Source organism: Bombina bombina, chromosome 6, assembly GCF_027579735.1.
Source record: "Bombina bombina isolate aBomBom1 chromosome 6, aBomBom1.pri, whole genome shotgun sequence".
Classification (NCBI taxonomy): Eukaryota; Metazoa; Chordata; class Amphibia; order Anura; family Bombinatoridae; genus Bombina; species Bombina bombina.
In genome coordinates, this window is record NC_069504.1 from 809,880,973 (window position 1) to 809,905,614 (window position 24,642).

The following is a 24,642-nucleotide window of genomic DNA, read 5'->3' on the forward strand; positions in this document are numbered from 1 at the left end:
GCACCAGGATTTTAAACACAACACTTTCTCTGAGAGCCTAAGGTGCTTGTACTATCTTCTAATGACTCAATTTATTCATTGCTGACATGATACGAGCCCCACTGGCACTCTGAGCAGCTGCAGTATTTAAAATGCTGGTGCACTGAGAATATCTAATTATGCTTAACATGCACATGCAGAGAAAAATGCTACCACTAAAACAGTAATAACTTTTACAAGAAGCATTTTTGCCAATACATGTATATTGTAAATTTGTTTCTATCCAAAGATGTAATTCATCTATGTGCATTTAAATTTAGACCAGAATGTACCTTTTTCAGAAGAGACCCTAAGGAGCACACAGTGGCAGTAGCGGTGTGGATGATGCCACTAATTACAATCAGCTAACGACCACAGCCGGGACAATACACATTACTAATTGTACTCTAAAGAACAACTTACTGCTTGATCTCTGAGAACATTATTTATAATTTGGTAGTTCCTACTCAGGTCTCTCGGATAGTGATTGAGGTGTGTTAAAGAGATGCTAAACCCAATTTTTTTCTTTCATGATTCAGATAGAGCAGTAATTTTAAGGAACTTTCTAATTTACTCCTATTATCAATTTATCTTCGTTCTCTTTGTATCTTTATTTACATGAATGAAAGCTTAGGACCAGCCCATTTTAGGTTCAGCACCTGGGTAGCGCTTGCTGATTGGTGGCTAAATGTAACCACCCATCAGCAAGTGCTAACCAGGGTGCTGAACCAAAAATGGGTCGGCTCCTAAACTTTCATTCCTGCGTTTTTCAAATAAAGATATCAAGAGAACGAAGAAAATGTGATAATAGGAGTAGATTAGAAAATACTTATAATTGCATGCTTATAAAAGAAAAAAAATGAGTTTAGTATCCCTTTAAGATGTAGAACAATAATATTTTAAAAACACAATTGTTTGGCCTTAGAGACAAATGCTAGCTTTAACCTGCAACTTAAAAGGGGTAGCGCACACCTTGTAATTACAAGACATTTCTGTTGTGTTGCTATAGAATAACTTATCAGCCGAGTCTTAATGTTTATTTAAAACAGATTAACATCCTTTTTACTGCAATTGTTTTTCAATAGTATAAAGTACTTTGTTTTGCAGTTGTGAGATATGTAGCAGAGTTAGCATTGAGCAGTCACCAGGGTGCATTTTATGTTCTGAAAATTAGAAATTGCTTAATTTTCAGAGCTAAATTACATAACAAGGGACCAAAATAAACAATAAAACTATATTGCAAAGTTTTTCATTGCTAGGAACAAAAAGAAAGACAAACTGGCACTACACTGTAATGATAGATGAGATAGGAATTATAAAATTCCGGTGCTACCCCTCAAATCTATATAAGGAACAAGGGGACAGGAAAGTAAGGGGTTACTGTAGCACTCACTCTCACTCTAATTTGAGAAATAAAATAAAAGCATTCATACTTTATTATTATTAAGTAAAACCAGGATCAACATCCCTAGTGGTTAAATTATGCTACCCACAACCACCTATTAAACTAAAATAAAAGCAAAGTTGGCCCTCCTAACACTCCTCTGTTTCCTGGCCGATAACTGGAAGCGTCGGCATCAGGTGGCTGGAGTGATAGGATGAGCCGATAGAGAACGTGCTGTACAAACGCGTTTCGGCTATTAAAAAGCCTTTGTCAATGTTTCACATTCCAAGTCTAAAAATAGTAAGCCGAGGCTCCGATATTCGGAGCTTAATATCTCCCCAGAATACCGGTTAGTAGCCAATCCGGGATCTTTCCCAGGTTCCACCTTCATGTCCACCAATCGGTTACGGGCTTAGTTCACGCCCATACGAAAGTATTCATCCGATTGGAGTAGAGCAATTCACCTTGCCAGTGGTGGATTAAACTGCATGATTCACGTCCGTAAGAAAGTCTCCATCTGATTGGAGCAATACCACACGCTTTGTCATTGGTGTAATATCGGACTCTGTGAAATCTGCATACTATGACTACTTAACCTCAGATAGTTTAAACCCCAATGCATCCATGAAAAAATCCATCATCCAAATCGATCGTAATAATGATGACTTTAAACTGTGTGCAGATTTGTGGAGACATAGGAATGTTACTAATATTATATCCCCGAAGTAGTTAGTTATGTATTTTGTGGGCTTGAAATACTCTGTGTTTAGATACGTAAAATCCATACAAAGATCTGTATTCGTATCCGATAAGTACCAGCAGACCATAATATTACACTTAAACATATAATCCTATGCACATCTCTGTGTGTTTCACCTTCATATACTAGACTATACCTATATAGCATAAAATCTTTATCAGTCTCTTATAGGCATAGGAAGGAGTAAAAAACATTATCCCTTCGTATATGGGGGCATTGAATGTTACACAGTTCACTGTACAAATGACCATTCCGTGAAATAATCATCAATGTATACTAGATGGTGGAAATTGTTTAGGTCAAAATTAAATTTTTGACGAGGGAAAAACACAAATATCAGGATGTAAAGTAAAAGAAATTATAAAAATCCTAGACCCCCAACCTCGACCCTGTGGAAGCTCAAAATTAGCTCCCAAAATAGGACAGTTGATCAGGTTCATTATATCTGTTCTATTTTATAACTACATATCATCCTGGAGATATGTTCACTTCCTCATCTACGATACTATACATAACCACTGTATATGAAATAGCCATAGATTCTAGAAGACTGTGTATAACTGGCAGAATACCAAAGGTAATAGCTCTTAGTAGTTTAAAGCTTATCGTATTACTCCTTCTATCATGCCATACAAAATGTGGCTAATTTTATAGAATAGTATCAAAAAACATCATCAGTTATGATTTACAAAAAACTGAACCGATAGTCATGTGTAATATCACATCTCTATCATAGAACAGAGATTATCAATCTGATGATTATAAAAATTAAAAATGACCTGTAGATGCTATTGGTTATTTCAGATATACACCCAGTAATTGTTGAATTCATTCATACCATTTGGTATGACCGTGTTCAGATTAAAGACCCATTTAGTTTCCATTTTAAGGAGTCTTTGTTCAGTCTCACCCCCTCTTATTCCTGGTTTTAGTTTTTCAAGACCCCAACATTTCATTACATTGGTATTCCCATTATGAGACTGTAGGAAGTGTTTAGCCACACTAGTGATTTGTTTTTTCTTTTCTACATCTCTCTGGGCTGTCCTTATATTGCTTAGATGTTCGGTCATACGTGTGCCCAAGCAGCGTGTAGTCATACCAACGTAAAATAAATTGCAACTGCATGATAAGCAGTAAATCACGTTGGTACTCTGACAATTGATGTATTCTTTAATAGGCCACGTTTTACCAAATCTATCCACTATTGATTGTTTTTTTACCATATGTTGGCACACTTTGCAGTGCCCACACGCATAGGACCCTTTGTTACTAGGATTTCTTTTGGCATTTCTATCATAGTGACTGTTCACCAACTTGTCACGAAGATTATTAGCTCTCCTATATGTTATCAAGGGCCTATTGGGTAACAATGGTTTTAATAGGGTGTCCTGAGTAAGGACATGCCAATGTGTTTGCAAAATGTTTGTGATCTCATTACTTACTGGTGAGTAGGTGGTAATAAACCTCAGGGGGGTGTCATTTGTCTTAACTTTGGGAGTTAATAACTCCTTACGGTCTTTGCGTAAAGCATTATTATATGCCTTGGCCAATAATTTCCTCGAATACCCACGTTCAAATAGTCTCTGTCTCAGGTCTCTTGCTGACTCTTTGAAATTCTCAATAGTACTACAATTGCGTCTCAAACGTATATACTCCCCCATAGGTAATCCTCTAATAGTATTCGGGTGATGATAACTACTAGCATGTAGGATGTTGTTTGTTGATGTGGGTTTTCTATATGCGTTTGTTATAATTGCATTATCAGACTTTTGGATGTACAGATCTAAAAATTCCACTTTAGATTTTTCTACAGTTGAGGTCAGATACAATCCAAACGGATTAATATTGAGAATCCTTATGAATTCTGTCAGGAGGTCTTCCGGGCCATTCCATACAAAAAATATGTCATCTATATATCTGGACCAGTGGGATATGTAACGGGTAAGATGTTGGTGGTTCTCATGGAATACCACCGTTTCCTCCCACCAGCCCAGATATATGTTAGCGTATGTTGGGGCACAACAAGTGCCCATGGCCGTACCACAAGTTTGTAAATAGAATTTGTCGTCAAAGACGAAAAAATTGTGTGTTAAAACAAATTCCAATAATGTTAGGATAAACTCCTTGACCTCCTGACTCATTTTGGTATTTTTCTCAAGATAGTAAGAGACCGCTCTACATCCCCATTCAGTTTTAATACTCGTGTAGAGCGACTCCACATCACATGTTACCAACAATGAAGAATTCATATCTAATTTTAGATCATTTATTTTATTTAAAAGATGCATTGTGTCCCTTGTATATGATGGAAGGGATTCCACAATGTATCTGAGTCTGGCATCAATATATCTACTTGCTTTCTCTGTTAAGGAGCCTATCCCGGAGACTATTGGTCTTCCGGGTGGCTTAGAAACATCTTTGTGTATTTTCGGTAATAAATACAGTGTGGCAATTATGGGTTTTTTGGTCTCAAGGAAATTAAATTCTTTCTGATCAATTAGGCCTTCAGTTAGAGCTGAATTTATCAGTTTATTATAGCTGTTTAAGAACATGTCCATAGGATTACACAACAAAGTCTTGTAATTCATAGGATTGTTTAGTTGGCGTAATGCTTCCTCTCGGTACATAGTGTCAGGCCAAATAACAATATTGCCTCCCTTATCACTACCCTTAATCTGCACATTTTTCATTTCAGTTAATTGTTTTAGTGCCTGACTTTCTTCTCTACTTAGGTTGTAATTAGAATTTATTACGTGTTCCTGAATCTGAAGAATGTCTTGGCACACTAAATTAAGAAAAGTTAGTGCACTATGTGATGTGTTATTTGGAGGTACAAATTTTGATTTAGCCTTCAAAATGGAACGCCAACTGTTGTTCTTTTCAATTTCCACATCACTGATAGATTCCTCTAACAGTGATATTAAATCACTGATGGCTAATCGGTCAGCATCATTTAGTTGGTCATACTCAGAGTTACTAAAATATTTTTTCAACAGAACCTTTCTAGTGAAAAGGTGTAGATCTTTTATTGCCTCAAATTTATTAAATGGTGGTGTGGGTATGAAAGATAGGCCTTTTTTAAGGACTGATATTTGTTCTGGAGTCAGAGTTAAATTAGAGAGATTAATGATATTTAATTCAGTGGTGTTTATTTCTTGTGATACGATGGTTTTTGTGTGAATTTCACTTGCCTCCTGGTTCTGGGTTTTGCTTTTACGCCCCCTTCTAGTTCTACGCCTAAAGGGATACTAGCATCCTTTACTTTGTGAGGCTTGATTCTATTTTTAAGAATAGGTCTTGGTACAGATTCTCCATCGGATGCTTCTACATCTGTACTATCACCTTCTCTTTCAGATATATCTGTATCAGAATTCACATTAGTATTTTTACCCCATGAGTAAATGTTTTCAGAGGAATAATCTTTGAGGTCTCTATCTATTTTGCGCTCTTTTCTTTCCGATATAAAACGTGCAAACTTTTCCACCTCAGCCTTAATTTTTTTGTAAGATTTTTGAAAATCCTCATTAACCTCATATTGTTTCAAATCATCACAAATAGAAGAAATACCCTCATTAATTTCTTTGAGTTTATCTAATTCATGTTCCGTTAGATACCCCATGAGTTTGAGAGAGCACTCTGTAAGTGCAGTTTCCCACTTTAGTTTTTCATTGCTCATAACTAAACATCTTATATAAAAATCTCAAGATGTTTCCTGTGCCTTTAATACATTAGAATAGTAATGATCCGTTGCAAAGATAAGTAATTATTTTCACCTGTGCACTCTCACTGTGCTATTTCCATGCTAAACCCTCTACACACACACACAATGTTCTATCATTACACATTCATTCTGCCGGCAGCCTCAAACTGATGTTCCTGCACTGATCCCACACACAGTTCTGTTATTACATCTTCATCCTGACGTGCATTAATAGTTCTGCGAGCTGGATCACAAACCATCTGTGCAACTCGGAAAGTTGTCAAAATTTTATTTAGCTTTTTTTTTTTTAAAGTAAGATGATAGATATATATATATTTCATACAATAAATTAATCTGACTCGTATCTTTTCATAATGCCTTGACTTTGAGAGAGAGAGTGAGAGTGAGAGTGAGAGAGTGAGAGTGAGAGAGAGAGAGAGAGAAAGAGTGAGTGATAGAGAGAGAGAGAGATGGGGGAGAGAGAGAGAGAGAGATGGGGGGAGAGAGAGAGAGAGATGGGGGGGAGAGAGAGAGAGAGAGAGATGGGGGAGAGAGAGAGAGAGAGAGAGAGAGAGAGAGAGAGAGAGAGAGAGAGATGGGGGGGAGAGAGAGAGAGATATGGGGGGAGAGAGAGATATATGGGGGAGAGAGAGAGATGGAGGAGAGAGAGAGAGAGAGAGAGAGAGAGAGAGAGAGAGAGAGAGAGAGAGAGAAAAAAAAAATAAAGAAAGATGGAATGAAAGAAAGAAGAGACAGAGAAAGAAAGAGAAAAAAAGAAGAGAGAAAGAAAAAGAAAGAAAGAAAGAAAGAAAGAAAGAGAGAGAGAGAGAGAGAGAGAGAGAGAGAGAGAGAGAGAGAGAGAGAGAGAGAGAGAGAGAAAATAAAGTATTAGAGAAAGAGAGAGAGGAAAGAAAGAGAGTGAAAGAGACAAAGAGAGAGACAGAAAATAAAGAGAGAGAAAGAGAAGGAAATAATGAATGAAAGAAAAAGAGAGAGATAATGACAGAGAGAAAGAGAGAGAGGAAGAGAGAGAAAGAAAGAGAGAAATAAAAAGAAAGAGAGAACCAACTAATGTATAAACACAGCAGTGACAGAAAGAGAGAGAATGCATCTAGAGTATCTCACATAGATAATGTAGGTATGAGCGTTAGTAAGATTGAGGGAATGTGACAGTACGTTCAATTCTTAGAAGTCATTGAGTGTCAGAAGGAGAATGAGTAGCAGGAGGGAGAAGAGAAAAGGGGGGCTAAGGGGGCAGATGGAACAGTAGTAGGAGGGAGGGAGAGAGAGAGGGAAGGGATAGTGGCTGTCCATTACTGATAACATTATCTGCCCAGTAAGATAGGCCCTTAAACATATGAGTGGGGAGCTCCAGTTATGGGACTCAGAGCTGTTTGGGCAAAGGGCTGAACACACAACTGGCAAAGAGAAGTTGGCATGGGCAGCATCAGCAAAGAGCACACCGTGGGCGCAGATGACTGTGATTTGCATGAACTGCATATCAAATCCAAGGAAAACACTAATAATGACTACCGGTTGCTGAAAAGGGATTACCAGCACAGGTGAGGAGGGATGGGGAGCACAGAGGGTTAATGTCATGTTTCCGAACAGGTTATGTTTGGTCTTTAATAAACTTTCCTGCAGATATAGGAATCGTTCTCTAGTTTACTCATCTTGTATTGAGAAACATGAGTGGAATATTTCCTCAACTAAAGACTATTTTAAATTGATGCTGACAACGTCAGGACATATTTTTCTCAGAAAAAAAAATCCCTAGTGATTTATGGTGAGGAATTTGTTTCCTGTGCTAAAATGTATCCCTGTATAATCTCTAGCAAGTAAAAGGGATATTGAAATCAAAAGTTAATTCCATCATTTATATTAAAGACAATTAATTAAAGGGACAGGAAACTCAATTTTTTTTCTTTCATGATTCAGTTAGAAAATACAATTTTAAACAACGGTCCAGTTTACTTCTATTATCTAATTTGATTCATTATTTAGGTTTCCTTTGTTAAAAAGCATTTCTAGGTAGGCTCAGCACCTGGGTGCTATTTGCTGATTGGTGGCTAAATGTAGCCATCAGTCAGCAAGTGCTATCCAGGGTTCTCAACCAAAAATGGGTCGGCTCCTAAGCTGGCCACTGGCTCCTAGAATTTTACACCTATATAGAAATACCACTGTCTGGCTCCTCAATATTCTTTCTGACTCTTACATTTTAAACAGATTTGTCAACCCCTGTTTTAAAAAGTAACACCTTAAATGTAATTTCCTTTAAAGGGACACTGAACCCAATTTTTTTCTTTCATGATTCAGATAGAGCATGCAATGTTAAGCAACTTTCTAATTTACTCCTATTATCATTTTTTCTTTGTTCTCTTGCTATCTTTATTTAAAAAGCAGGAATGTGATGCATAGGAGCCGGCCCATTTTTGGTTGAGAACCTGGGTTATGCTTTCTTATTGGTGAGTAAATGTAAGCCTCCAATAAGCAAGCGCTATCCATGGTGCTGAACCTAAAATGGGCTGGCTGCTAAGATTTACATTCCTGCTTTTAAAATAAAGATAGCAAGAGAACGAAGAAAAATTGATAATAGGAGTAAATTAAAATGTTTATTAAAATGTTATGCTCTATCTGAATCATGAAAGAAAAAATTTGGGTTCAGTGCCCCTTTAATTAAAAAAACATTTTTATCACTCAGCCCTCTGTTACTGAAGTATAGGTTAAAGGGACATGAAAAACAAATGATTTTCTTTAATAATTCAGAAATTGCACAACATTTTAAACAACTTTCCTATTTACTTCTATTATCAATTTTGCTTTATTCTATTGATATCCTTTATTGAAGGAGCAGAAATGCACTACTGGGAGCTAGCTGAACACACCGGTAAGCAAATGAAAACTGGCATTTATGTGCAGCTACCAATCAGCAGCTAGCTCCAACCTCCCGAGCCTACCTAGGTATGTTTTTCAACAAAGGATACAAAAAAAATGGAGCAAATTACATAGAAGTAAATTGGAAAGTTGTTTAAAATTGTATGCTCTATCTGAATCATGAAAGAAAAATTTGAGGTTTCATGTCCCTTTAAAGTGAACAAGTGCCTGGAACATTGAAGTATTTTTTTATATATGCATTGTATATATTAGCAAATAAACTTGCATGCACAGCATTTTTAAAAGTATTTAATTTTGTAATGTAATTAGCAACTGAGTATTATTTTGCAATTCAGTGACACACCACTTAAAAAGCCTATTGGGTATGTTTATCATGAAACATAATAAAATAAGTCAATATGTTTGAAAATAAAATGCTCAAGTGGAATATATATTTGTTTTATTAAGGGACCATTTAATACAGTAGAACTGCATACTCCACAAATGCACAATTAAAAGACAATACAATAGCACTCTGCATTTCAAATTATCTGTAGATTTTTTTTTCTAAGAATTTCAAAGATTGCTTTTATTTTCCTGCCCACTGTATAATGTGACAGCCATCAGCCAATTACAGAATCATATATACATAATACACTGGGAGAATAAGCACAAATTCATAATTATTTCATAATGTAAGTATATTGGAAAGATATTTTTTTTTAAATTGAATGCTCTATCTGAAGCATGAAATTTTAATTTTGACTTATGTGTCCCTTTAAAAGAACATGGTACTCAATTATTTGTTGAAAAGAAATATATTTCAAAATATATTATACAGAACTTTTGTTTTTTGAAAAATTGATGTTCTTGTGATGAATAAGCATTTTTTTATGTGGGAGCTGTCCCTATCAGCCAATGAGCGATATAATTGCAGGACCCAGATGCGCACAATCAGACACTTCCTGTTTCACTTTACATTTAAGCAGCTTTATTTAAACCTTTTCACACAACAAATTGTATATTTTTATCGAGTTCATCAGATGCTTTTTCATATATAAGATAACAATTTTTTTTTTAGCAATATGGCCCTATAAGCTTCAAAAAAGTACCAACTAAAACTACTCTCTTGTGGTACTTTCCACGTTTTTAGATAGTGAAAAGCACCAGACAGACTTCCCAGCTGTCCCTTTTTGAGAGGGACAGTCCCTGATTCTAAACTCTGTCCCTATGAGAGAGTAAAATGTTCCTCTTTACAGACTGTCCCTTAACCCCACCATGGGACACCCAGAAACACCCAAAATTACCCAGACACACCCACAAACCATCCAGAAACACTCACATTCCTGCCCACACGATCCCTCCAAACACAGCTCCACCCACAAAATGGTGATGGGCTCCTTTCAACCACCTGTGTCTCAGCCACAAATGCTGGGATGTATGACCAGAGGCTTTTCCAACTTGCTCCTGTAATGGGTTAAAATAAGAGAGCGGCTTTAAAGAGAGCTGCAGGTATAGAAGTAAAACCAAAAGTATGGTGAGCAGTAACCTGCTACTGTAGTAATACCCAGCAGTTTAAAGGAATAGCAACCCAATTTGTTTCTTTCATGATTCAGATAGAGCATGCGATTTTAAGCAACTTTCTAATTTACTCCTCTTATCAATTTTTCTTTGTTCTCTTGGTATCTTTATTTAAAAAAGAAGGAATGTAAGCTTATTATATATACAAAAATACATAACTACATCAGTACACACAGATAAACATATATATACATACATACATACATACATACATACATACATACACATATATATTTAGACATGTATATGTATGTATCTCTATGCCCTTTGCAGACCTTTTTTTTTCTTCTTCTAACACCTGAGACCTCATATCTTTGAGCCCTTACAACCTTTTATTGCAATTTTTTTAAACATATTGTTTAATTGTTTTAATATGTATGTATCTTTAAATGTACTTTTGTTTTGCTTAAATTGTGCTCAAGTGAGCATGCTTACTTTCAACCTGTAATATGCGAGCAAAGAGCCGCCATAAACCCCTTTTCGATTGTGCACAACAGTTAGTGAGCCCTTCGTAATCTAGTGCTCTATGGGACATTACATTTTGAGTTGAATATCCCTTTTTTAACCTTTGCCCTCACAGATCTCTCTTGTTGTCCTCTTAGAGCAAAAAACACGGTAAAAAAGTAACTGCCTTGCAAATATGACTAATTACACCCTCAAAGGGACATTGTAGTGTAAAATTTGTTTCCAATGATTTGTTATACTAGAGACAGACTACTGAATTAATGGGAAATTCCTCCATTATCTTTATTTTTCAATTTGAAATAGCTGATTCTGATCATTTTAACCACCGCCTAGTGTTCTCAAGAACATGTACATTCAAATAGGCCACGTCTGTGGAATGAACAGATCTTATCTATTTCCCTCTATACCAAAGGTCATTACTTAGGTACTGAAATTTTAATTATGGGAGGTGGTTTCAAATAGCAATATTTAATAGCAAGATGAAACCTAAAGGAACTATCCGGTATATTTAATATGCTGCAGCTAGAGTCATTGAGAACACACTAAGGGAGTACAATTTACAGTACAGTGTCCTATTAAGAATTGGGGGTTCTACGACAGTGACTGAGATTGTTAGCACTCCCTAGATCTGCCTCTTGAGGACTATTTTTCTTAATAATAAAATATAGGACAAAATATATAAATGGCCGCAGCAGAAATCTGATTCCCTGTGAAGGATGGGAGAGAGAAAGTGAGTCTAGCCCATTTGAAAGGGTGTTCCTGTAGCATCACTGATAGAACAAACACTCATCAACTACTTCCCTGAGCACATTATTCCTATAAATCCTTGACTGACAAAAGATTTCAAGAATTTACTACATCATACGATAAAACTCTGGCAGACAATGTAGTTAAAGGAACAATGTGCTCAGGCAGTCAGGCAAGCAGCTGGGCAACCCCAAAGGAAGGTACATTTCTGTTGCTGTCTCTTGTTTGGAAAGCTTTTCTGTAGCCAGTATTGAGGTACTGAATTTTTCAGTATAGGTGTTCTTTTTATTAGGTAAAAGCAGCCAATTCAAAAGACAAAATAAAGCTAAATAAGTTATTTGTAAAAAGCAAAATGTCACATACTCAAGCAAATAAAATTGATAATTAGGAACACATTAAGACCAGATTATGAGTTGAGTGCAAAATATCGCTTTTGCTAAAGCGATATTTGCAATCAACTGAGTAATACCAGTGCACACTAATGTGCGCTGGTATTACGAGTTAAGTGCAATGCGAACACGACCTCAGAGAGTGCGCTTTCATAGGCTCCAATAGGAACCTCGTTCGGTTGCTGTCAGACACAGCACAGAACCTAAGCACTGCAAAGGGGGTAAATAGCTCAGGGAAGAACAGAGTTAATATGTGTATATGTATATACAGTACACATATTAACACATAAATATATATGTATTTAAGCATACACATATATATTTACTGGGAACACAAAGTTCCCATAGACCGCAATACAAGGGCACTTTTCAGTGCCGTTTTTTTTCTAGCACCTCCAATTCTTAACCCTTTAAAACTGCCTAGTGCAGTATTTACAAAAAAAAAAAACCCTCTATTTTAGGGGCATTTGGGGCACTTCTAGAAAATTAACCAGATATCTAATCTCTGGCTAATTTTCAGAGCGCTAATTGCTATAGCAGTAATCAGCCACTTGTCATGGCTGATTATTTATAACGCGTCAGCAAACAGGCAGCATATGTGTGTATGCTTTTGAAAACAGCAGTAACCTTTACTAGAAGCATTTTTGCTCATGAAAGTATATTGAAAAAAAATGCTTCTGTGTTATATTGAAAAGCACTCATGCACATTTCAATTTGACCTTTCCCTTTAAAACTCAGAAATAATAACATTATGATATAAAATGGTCAGAGAGAGGTTCCATCGTTATCATCTGCAATGTACCCACTAATCTTTGATTTCTTTTTCTTTATCTGTGGTGGGCAGACACTCGGCAATGATCTAAAATTCACCCTTACTCTATCGTCTCCATGCTTGACTAGGAAGTGTCTTATCTATGTAAAAATGTACTTTATAAAGCTACAGAAGATTTCTTAAGTGTAAATGATAGTGACATCATTAAATAATAAGGACTGTGGTTCCCCTGCAGGGTGACTTAGTGACACTGTGATACAGATACAATATAGCACTAAGAAACTGTACACTGGAGGCAGACAGTGTGTACATGATAGACATCTACTCAACCATAGTGTAACATTGCAGCCTTGATTGTCTGAGTATATAGAGCTCACTTGTAGTTTAGTAAAGTTTCTAGCAAAAATGTAATTAGCAAAAAGTTGGCACTATATGAAGTAATTAGCTATGAGACTGCAGGTAAAGCAAAAAAAAAGTATTAGATTACCTGGTGCAACCTATCTCCAGAATACAAAATATGAAATGGAGGATTGCGTTTGGTGCACTAGACTCTAGTCTCTTCCTAGTAAATGCTATTAAACTTTTTTTTTTCCAACCTTTTATAGTTACAGTAGAATTGCATATTTAACAAATGCACAATACAAAACACAATGTAATAACAGCCTTTGATTTTAAATGAGCAGTAGATTATTTTTCTGAAAAATGTCAAAATTACATCCATTTTCCCTGCCCCCCTGTATCATACGATAGTCATTAGCCAATCAAAATAAACCTGATTTTGATAATAGGAATACATTGGAAATAGTTTTAATGAGAGTTTAATTTTGACTTTAGCGTCCCTTTAAAATTACTTAAAATCTTTTAGATGGTAACGTTTTCTGCCTTTTTCAAACCCCAAATAAGGGACATCTTCTATAAGCATAATTTTTTTGCATACATTTTTTTCTGTTTGTTTAGGGTTCTGTTTACAGGATTTTTAAATCATCTCAGAGAGCTTAGCCAATTTTTACTAAAAGAACAATATTTTAAAAGTTTGGAATAAAAGTTATTTTTTTGCCAAATAGCATTTACTTGGAAGAGCCTTTTTGCATTCTCAAAAATTAAGTGCCAGATTACAAGTGGAGTGATAAATTATCGCACTCCTGAAAATGGGCAGATTTGGCCGTTTCCTGGAGCACGATAAACAACCAGCCATCACAAGTGGCTGGTTATTGCTACCGCAAGCTTGCAGGAGCAATTTGCGTTCTGAAATTAACCAGAGATTAGATGTAGCCATTTTTTTAACATAAAAAACAACTGCACTAGGCAGTTTTGGGGCTTTAAAGTTAGCGGGAGTGGGGTGTTAGAAAAAAACGGCACTGAAAAGTGACTTTACATTCGATCTATGGGAACTATGTGTTCCAAGTCAATATATATGTATATGCTTATATACATATATATTCATGTGTTTATATGTGTAGATACACATATTAACACATAAATATATTTACTGTATATATATATATATATATATATATAGTATTGTGGTAACGTTTCGGAGTCCACAGACTCCTTCCTCAGACCAGTAGGTAGGTACTGGTCTGAGGAAGGAGTCTGTGGACTCCGAAACGTTACCACAATAAAATAAAATAAGTTTTATGCTTAAATCCAGCGAGTGCAGTCCTATTTTGAAAATACTGTGAATATTACTGACCTGGCACCCTGGTTGATGACTGGAGGAGATTGAGAGTGCAGATACACATGGAGGATATATATATATATATATATAAAATTATAAGCATATATATTTAAAAATTCTGCAATCGCTGCTGTTAGGTTCTGTGCCGTCTCTGATGGTATCAGAACGAGGCACCCATTGGAGCCTATGAAAGTGCGCTCTCATGAGTGCAATGCTTCCTAGCAATGCGAACGCAAGCTCGCATTCACATTGCGCTTTACTTGTAATACCAGCGCACATTAGCGTTCGCTGGTATTACTCAATGGAGCGCTAATATCAATTGCGCGCAAGCAATATTTAGCACTCGACTTGTAAACTAGCCCTAAATTGGCCTCATTGGAAAAGTATAGGAATACTCAGTGAATATAAACCAGCAACTATGCACAAGGGCACAATGCCATTTATATGTTATAACATCATTCTATTGTCTTTCTTTGCAGGGTGTTTGTGAATAGGAGCTTAACCTTGGAGAAGATAAAATGTTTTGGCTTCGATATGGATTACACATTGGCCAGTGAGTTAATGTCTGACACTGAGAGGGAAAATAATGTCACAGTCATCATGGGGCACGAGGGGAAGTTGAATGAAGATCACAATGAATGGGGTGGAAAGAAATAGGTTTGCAAGTATTGGGAGAGAGATCTTATTCAAATGGAAAAAGAGACAACAAACATAGAGAGTGAGCAAAAAGAAAAACAGCTATGGCAGGAAAGAGTCAATTGTAGTGTGATGGTTAGTAAGTATTTTAATGTGCCTCTAAGCACAGACATGCAGTCATAATTTACATCCTGTGTAGTGAATTCCCAATGTTAGACAAACATGTCTGGGAAAAAAAAACAAAAAACACAAAATCGTCTCTTACATCAAAAATATATTTAATTTTAGTGAGAAAAAGCTAGAAAGTGCACCATTCAAAATAATATTGTTTAGTAAAAACAAACTTTGCAATATACATTTATTATGTATTTTGCTGCAGTACCGGACTTACTCAACAGAGGGCCCTGGTGCAAAATGTTTGTTTGGGCCCTCCCAAAGGTAACTCAGTAGTAAGCAATAGTAATAATATACATGCTGCTCTGTGTGATGATTTTGAATATAGATGCACCTGCAGCAGCCTGTACTAGTGAAAGGCTTGTACATATTCTGCACACACACCTATTTATAGAGTGGCTGATATTGCCCTGCTCCACCAGTGGTAGTTCCACCCCTATTTTGCCCACTTTTACTATAATTTTAAAGGGATAGAAAGTAAAAATATACATGGATGCCTTTTAATTTTAAATATAAGCATTTTTGCAATATACTCCATTAGCAAAAATGCTTCTAGTCAAAGTAATTACTGTTTCAGGGGCATATGCGCATATGCTATGCATGATAGGATGATCGGGTTTAAATTCTGTGCCTGCTCAGATAGCTGACAGTGGTGTGTATTGTGTCAGAGAAGGCTTAAATTGTGTCATATGAGTCACTGCTGACTCTCTGAGAAGGTTTGGTTTTTGAATGCTGGTGCACGGGCACTTAAACCATATGTGCGTAAGCCGCTGAAAAACAGTAATAACTTTTACTAGAAGCATTTTTTTGTTAATGGAAGTATTATGCAAAAATGCTCCTTTTTAAAATTTAATTTCACCCAAGCACAATTCAATTTTAACCCTTATAATAGTAAAACATGATTGTAGTAATCAAGGTGATAATGCACTGACAACATTTTCCAACTCACCCAGTATGTTAGCTTATTTCAAGACTGCATACAAATCTCCCATTAGGAGCAGTTGTAACAACCCTTTAGTAGAGCATAGTATTGCATAGTATAGTAAAATATAGTATTGCATAGTATAGTATAATATAGTATAGTATAGTATAGTATAGTATAATATAATATAGTATAGTATAGTATAATATAGTATAGTATAATATAATATAGTATAGTATAGTATAATATAGTATAGTATAATATAGTATTGTATAGTATTGTATAGTATAATATAGTATAGTATAATATAGTATTGCATAGTATAGTAATATATAGTATAGTAAAATATAGTATTGCATAGTATAGTATAATATAGTATAGTATAATATAATATAGTATAGTATAATATAGTATAGTATAGTATAATATAGTATAGTATAGTATTGTATAGTATAATATAGTATAGTATAATATAGTATAATATAGTATTGCATAGTATAGTATAATATAGTATAGTATAATATAATATAGTATGATATAGTATTGTATAGTATAATATAGTATAGTATGATATAGTATTGTATAGTATAGTATTGTATAGTATAATATAGTATTGTATAGTATAGTATAATATAGTATAGAATAATATAGTAATGTATAGTATAGTATAATATAGTATTGTATAGTATAATATAGTATTGTATAGTATAATATAGTATAGTATAATATAGTATAATATAGTATTGCATAGTATAGTATAATATAGTATAGTATATTATAATATAGTATGATATAGTATTGTATAGTATAATATAGTATAGTATAGTATGATATAGTATTGTATAGTATAGTATTGTATAGTATAATATAGTATTGTATAGTATAGTATAATATAGTATAGAATAATATAGTAATGTATAGTATAGTATAATATAGTATTGTATAGTATAATATAGTATAGTATAATATAGTATAGTATAATATGGTATAGTATGATATAGTATAGTGTAATATAGTATAGTATAATATAATATAGTATTGTATAGTATAATATAGTATAGTATAATATAGTATTGTATATTATAATATAGTATAGTATAATATAGTATAGAATAATATAGTATAATATAGTATAGTAATATATAGTATAGTATAATATAGTATTGAATAGTATAGTAATATATAGTATAATATAGAATAATATAGTATAGAATAATATAGTATAGTAAAGTATAGTATAATATAGTATAGAATAATATAGTATAGTATAGTACAATATAGTATAGTATAATATATTATTATAGTATAATATAGTATAGTATAGTCTTAGATATGTCATACGATCTAGTGCCCAAAGCTATCATGCCTTATAATCTTACTATGTCTCATTATACCATTTATTTCCAAGCCCACAGTGACCTTTGTCATTCTCCTTTATCCCCAGTGTACCGGTCCCCAGACCATGAAGAACTTGCGTTTGAGCTGCTGTTGGATAGACTGGTCTCCATTGGTTACCCTCATGAAATTGTGGAATATAAATATGACCCCTCTTTTCCTACAAGGTCAGTGGTTATATAATGATGTGGATAGGTAGGTGGGTTCAGTATGATACAGTGATGTATTTGTGCACTGCTGATGCAGAATGTGACAGGCTTATAGGCAATATAGATAGATAGATAGATAGATAGATAGATAGATAGATAGATAGATAGATAGATAGATATGGTTAACTAACTTGATTGTTTTTATGAATAATAATAAATATAGCATAGATTAAATCCTATTTTTAAACAATTAAACTTGTACTCAACTGCAATACGATCATCAGATGTTAATAACAAAAATACAAAAATTACACTGAATTATTAATTTCTCACAAATCAGGAGCTGATATTAATGGTAAGGTAAACCTTCACTCAAACCTCGCTCAGCGAAGGGGGTAAGTAGTGCAGTGGTGGGCAACATTTTTAAATATATATGTATATGAATATATATGTAATATTATGTATATATATATATATATATATTTATGTGTTAATATGTGTATATACACATATAAACACATAATAAATAAATATATATATATATATATATATATATATATATATATATATATATATATATATATATAAAAGCATATACATATATATTTACATTGCGGTCTATGAGAACACACAAATCCCATAGACCGCAATGAAAAGGCACTTTTCAGTGCTGTTGTTTTTTTTTTTTTTCTAACACCCCACTCCCACCAACTTTAAAGCCCCAAAACTGCCTAGTGCAATTTTTTTTAATTAAAAAATCAAATGCTAGATCCACTTGTTATCTGGCTCTGTGTGTGCACTCCTGCTGCAGCCTTCAGACAATGCGTGCTCGTTATTCATAAAGTGCTCTGTCAGTTGTATGGTGTTTGAAATGTTTCAGATAATTTGTATTCATTTAGCTCCAATGATCTAAAACTCTATGCTCTAAAAAGATTATCAAAGATGTCTTATCATTATTGTAAGGTCCCTCAAATAATAATAATAAAGTAAATTTTAGCATGAGAGCTGTTTATCTCGCTATGCAGCAGTTCTGGGTTGGAAGGAGATACACAAACATAACAATAAAATACTCCAAAAAAGCCACCAAAGATTTTGTGTGATTTCCCTCCATGCCGGTCCTTTATGATTGTGACAAGTTTATACACGATCTGCGCACTCACAATATAGTATGTGTGCATTCCTATTTACTCCATAAAAAGCACTTCTTGGCTTGCAGCGTTTATGCAGTGCTTGTGTGGCCCTTAGATTCAGTATTAGATATGTGCATACTTTCATTTTGTTTAGTGAAACTAATACTGTGGTCTATAGCATTCCGCTATTCAGTGCCAGATATATTAGAGAAAACATGCAACACAAGTATCTGGATTTGCACTGGTATTTGTGTGTTGCACGTTTTCTCTAATAAATACGGGACTGAAAAGCTGAATGCTATAGACCACTGTCCTTTTCAGCATTCATTTCACTAAACAAAGAAATAATGCACATACATACTCACTAAGGTCTTCTGCAGAGCTTATAATGTATTTATGGTGTCTTTATTATCTTCTCATGCTCAGCTTGCTTAAAGGGTAGTCTAGTCAAAATTAAACTTTCATGATTTAGACAGAGCATGCAATTTTAAGCAACTTTCTAATTTACTCCTATTATCACATTTTCTTCATTCTCTTGGTATCTTTGTTTTAAAAAAAAAAAAAAAAAGCAAGAATGGCTTAGAAGACGGTCCATTTTTGGTTTAGCACCTGGGTAGCACTTGCTGGTTGGTGGGTACATTTATACACCAATCAGCAAATGCTACCTAGGTGCTGAACCAAAAATGGGCCATCTTCTAAGCTTACATTCCTGCTTTTCAAATAAAGATACCAAGAAATTGAAGAGAAATTTAAATTAGGAGTAAATTAGAAAGTTGCTTAACATTACATTCTCTATCTGAATCATGAAAGTTCAATTTTGACTAGACTATCCTTTTAAGTTCCTACAAAGTGCCCAGTTCTGATCTATAATTTTCTATCATGCATTATTGAAAATATTTTTGCATAAAAATGTTATATTATAGCTGATTCGAACTGCAATTGAAAGGGGGGGGGGCATAACAATCGGCTAGATTGCGAGTTGTGCGTTAGGGTAAAAAAGAAGCGTTAAGAGGTCCTAACGCTGCTTTTTTACGGCCGCTGCTATTACAAGTCTTGAAGGTTTAGGGTCACCACACACTTCTTTGACCTTACCGCAAAACGACTTACGTAAACTTCGTAAAGTCTTTTTTCTATGGGACTTCCATAGCGCTGGTATTACAAGTCTGTCCTGGGAGGCCAAAAACTGAGTGGTACACCCTACCCTGTCAAGATCCGTAACGCATTCTAAAGTCAGTAGTTAAGAGTTTTATGGTGCAACGCCGTAATATAAAACTCATAACTAAAGTGCTAAAAAGTACACTAACACCCATAAACTACCTATTAACCCCTAAACCGAGGCCCTCCCGCATTGCAAACACTACAATAAAATTTTAAACCCCTAATCTGCCGCTCCGGACACCGCCGCCACCTACATTATATTTATGAACCCCTAATCTGCTGCCCCCAACATCGCTGACACCTACATTATATTTATTAACCCCTAATCTGCCACCCCCAATGTCGCAGCAACCTACCTACACTTATTAACCCCTAATCTCCCGCCCCCAACGTCGCCGCTACTATATTAAAGTTATTAACCCCTAAATCTAAGTCTAACCCTAACACCCCCTAACTTAAATATAATTTAAATAAATCTAAAGAAAATTACTATCATTAACTACATTATTCCTATTTAAAACTAAATACTTACCTATAAAATAAACCCTAAGCTAGCTACAATATAACTAATAGTTACATTGTAGCTAGCTTAGGATTTATTTTTGTTTTACAGGCAAGTTTGTATTTATATTAACTAGGTAGAATAGTTACTAAATAGTTATTAACTACCTAGCTAAAATAAATACAAACTTACCTGTAAAATAAAACCTAACCTAAGTTACACTAACACCTAACACTACACTATAATTAAATAAATTAACTAAATTAACAACAATTAAATCAATTAAATTAAATTTGCTAAAGTACAAAAAAAACCTACTAAATTACAGAAAATAATAAACAAATTACAAGATATGTAAACTAATTACACCTAATCTAAGTAGCCCTATCAAAATAAAAAAGCCACCCAAAAAAAAAAAAAAAAACCTAGCCTAAACTAAACTACCAATAGCCTTTAAAAGGGCCTTTTGCGGGGCATTGCACCAAAGTAATCAGCTCTTTTACCTGTAAAAAAAAAATACAAACAACTCCCCCAACAGTAAAACCCACCACCCACACAACCAACTCCACAAATAAAATAATAATCTAAAAAAACCTAAGCTCTCTATTGCCCTGAAAAGGGCATTTGGATGGGCATTGCCCTTAAGAGGGCAGTTAGCTCTTTTGCAAGCCCAAACCCTAACCTAAAAATAAAACCCACCCAATACACCCTTAAAAACACTAACCCCCTGAAGATCGACTTACGAGGAGAAGTCTTCATCCAAGCCAGGCCGAAGTCCTCAACGAAGCCGGGAGAAGTCTTCATCCAAGCCGGGCGAAGTGGTCCTCCAGACGGGCGGAAGTCTTCATCCAGACGGCATCTTCTATCTTCATCCATCCGGCGCGGAGCGGGTCCATCTTCAAGACATCCGATGTGGAGCATCCTCTTCATCCGATGACTAAAGACGAATGAAGGTACCTTTAAGTGACGTCATCCAAGATCCAAGAAAAAATCCTATTGACTGATGCAATCAGCCAATAGGATTGAAGTTCAATTCTATTGGCTGATTGGAACAGCCAATAGAATGCAAGCTCAATCCTCTTGGCTGATTGCATCAGCCAATAGGATTTTTTTCTACCTTAATTCCGATTGGCTGATAGAATTCTATCAGCCAATCGGAATCTAAGGGACGCCATCTTGGATGACGTCACTTAAAGGTACCTTCATTCGTCTTTAGTTGTCGGAGGAAGTTGTCGGAGGAAGAAGATGCTCCGCATCGGATGTCTTGAAGATGGAGCCACTCTGCGCCGGATGGATGAAGATAGAAGATGCCGTCTGGATGAAGACCTCTGCCCGTCTGGAGGACCACTTCGCCGGGTTTGGATGAAGACTTATCCCGGCTTCGTTGAGGACTTCGGCCCGGCTTGGATGAAGACTTCTCCCGGTAAGTCGATCTTCAGGGGGTTAGTGTTAGGTTTTTTTAAGGGTGTATTGGGTGGGTTTTATTTTTAGGTTAGGGTTTGGGCTTGCAAAAGAGCTAACTGCCCTTTTAAGGGAAATGCCCATCCAAATGCCCTTTTCAAGGCAATGGGGAGCATAGGTTTTTTTAGATAGTATTTTATTTGGGGGGTTGGTTGTGTGGGTGGTGGGTTTTACTGTTGGGTGGGTTGTTTGTATTTTTTTTACAGGTAAAAGAGCTGATTAATTTGGGGCAATGCCCCGCAAAAGGCCTTTTTAAGGGCTATTGGTAGTTTAGGCTAGGGGTTTTTTATTTTGGGGGTGCTTTTTTTATTTTGATAGGGCTATTAAATTAGGTGTAATTAGTTTAAATATCTTGTAATTTGCTTATTATTTTCTGTAATTTAGTGTTTGTTTTTTTGTACTTTAGCTAATTTAATTGATTTAATTGTTGTTAATTTAGTTAATTTATTTAATTATAGTGTAGTGTTAGGTTTTAGTGTAACTTAGGTTAGGTTTTATTTTACAGGTAAGTTTGTATTTATGTTAGCTAGGTAGTTATTAAATAGTTAATAACTATTTAGTAACTATTCTACCTAGTTAAAATAAATACAAACTTGCCTGTAAAATAAAAATAAATCCTAAACTAGCTACAATGTAACTATTAGTTATATTGTAGCTAGCTTAGTGTTTATTTTATAGGTAAGTATTTCGTTTTAAATAGGAATAATGTAGTTAATGATAATAATTTTCTTTATATTTAAGTTAGGGGGGGTTAGGGTTAGACTTAGGTTTAGGGGTTAATACATACAAACTTCAAATTTTAGCATAAAATAAAAAAAATAAAACATAATTGTCATAGTTAAAGAGACATTGTACTTTAAAACATTCTTCCCTTTAACGTGTTTCCAGTTATCCCTTTAATTGTTGGAATGTATTAAATTGTTTATTAACAGCTTCTTTGCCATTTCGTCATTCATATATATATACATACACACACACATATATAATTCTATATAGGTATGGATATATGCAGATATATGAATATCTATTTAAAAATACATAGAACATATTCCCCTATGTGAAGAACTTTGGAATGTGATATATTTACGGTACATTCACAGTTAAACACTTTATTAAATTGCAAATATATATATGTGTGTATTTATGTGTTTATATGTGTATATACAGTATGTCTGTAAAATACATATATACACATAAATATATAAATACATATGTACACACATATATCTTTTTTTCAAACATTTGTTTTATCAAACTGTTAATGAGTGTAACAGTACTTTTAAATGTATTTTTAATATGTTTTGTGCAACTTATTTGTCTCGTGTAACATTTAACCATCGCTCTTAAAGGGACACTGAACCCAATTGTTTTCTTTTGTGATTCAGATAGAACATGCAATTTTAAGCAACTTTCTAATTTAATCTTATTATCAAATTTTCTTCATTCTCTTTTTATCTTTATTTGAAATGCAAGAATGTAAGTTTAGATGCCGGCCCATTTTTGGTGAACAACCTGGGTTGTTCTTACTGATTGGTGGATAAATTCACCCACCAATAAACAAGTGCTTTCCATGGTTCTGAACCAAAAAAATAGCTTAGATGCCTTCTTTTTAAAATAAAGAAAGCAAGAGAAAGAAGAAAAATTGATAATAGGAGTAAATGAGATAGTTGCTTAAAATTGCATGCTCTATCTGAATCACAAAAGAAAAAATTTGGGTTCAGTGTCCCTTTAAGTTATGCTAACCTGACGCTTGTTAAATTCGATTGCTCTCAAGTGAACGCATTTACTTTCAACTTGTAAAACATGCGCTATTTACTCCATATTGTTTGAGCGCAACAGTTAGTGTGCCCCTTGTAATCTAGCCCTTGTATTTTATGTCCTAATCAATGTCACAATGAACATCAATTACGCCAATAAATCAGACATGTTTTGAAGTATTTTTTATCTTGTCCATTTACCTAATAATATGGACACATTCATTCTAATTTTCAAATCAACTGTCAGTCCAAGTACTTAAAGTTTCTCGTATCACTTATAGTTTTTGTTTTTTGCAAGCATTATACTGTACTCTCCTCTAGTGCTTACGCAGCCTGATACAGCTATTTTAACACAAGATAAGAATTACGTGTTGAACATGTAAACAAGAATAGCCATGGGAGCCCTTATCTCGTTGACAAAATAGTTAAGACACTGAACTTCAGATTAAAACTAAAAATGCTCACTCATTGACAAACCTGTGGCGCAGCAGTTCCAGCAAAGATAACAAACATACACATAAACATATAGATTTTAAATGTAAGCCATACAGTGAGATTCAAAAAGGTATGACGAGTGACTGGATATTTTGTTGGCTGCCTACTATGTTTTTCAATTGTACCTTTTTATGTCTCTTTAATAACTGGTATATAGTATACATATGCAGGCGCGCATTTATGTCTTTTCCTTATTGGCCACAGCAAAATAGATACAACATAATGAAGAGCCTTTCAAGGGGTGTGTCCATAGACTACTCAGAGACAAAACAAACAAAAAATTAATATAATCCGTATTCGTAGGTAGATGTTAAGATGTAGTGCCTAATTGTGGACTGTGCATATATACAATGATTTTAATGTCTTTCTTAAGGGACTGCAGTATTCCTTTAAAATAACTATGTGCTTAATCCCTACAAAGGGGTTAAACACATAGTTAAAGGGACACAAAACTCTAACTTTTTCCTTCATGATTCAGACAGAGAATACTATTGC

At 34.6% G+C, this 24,642-nt stretch overlaps 1 protein-coding gene across 3 annotated transcripts in view; it reads left to right on the top strand.

Annotated features, from left to right (window-relative positions):
• LOC128663707 (cytosolic purine 5'-nucleotidase-like) overlaps positions 1-24,642 on the top strand; it is a 326,364-nt gene that overhangs the window by 106,584 nt on the left and 195,138 nt on the right. For 2 of the 3 annotated variants that reach the window (XM_053718154.1, XM_053718155.1), the window contains exons 1-3: positions 7,162-7,424; positions 14,848-14,921; positions 17,545-17,662. In XM_053718154.1, coding sequence (XP_053574129.1) covers positions 7,300-7,424; positions 14,848-14,921; positions 17,545-17,662 — 317 coding nt within the window. In that variant the 5' untranslated portion in view covers positions 7,162-7,299. Of the gene's footprint in view, positions 1-7,161; positions 7,425-14,847; positions 14,922-17,544; positions 17,663-24,642 lie in introns of those variants that run through there. The other variant, XM_053718156.1, reaches the window with a different exon arrangement.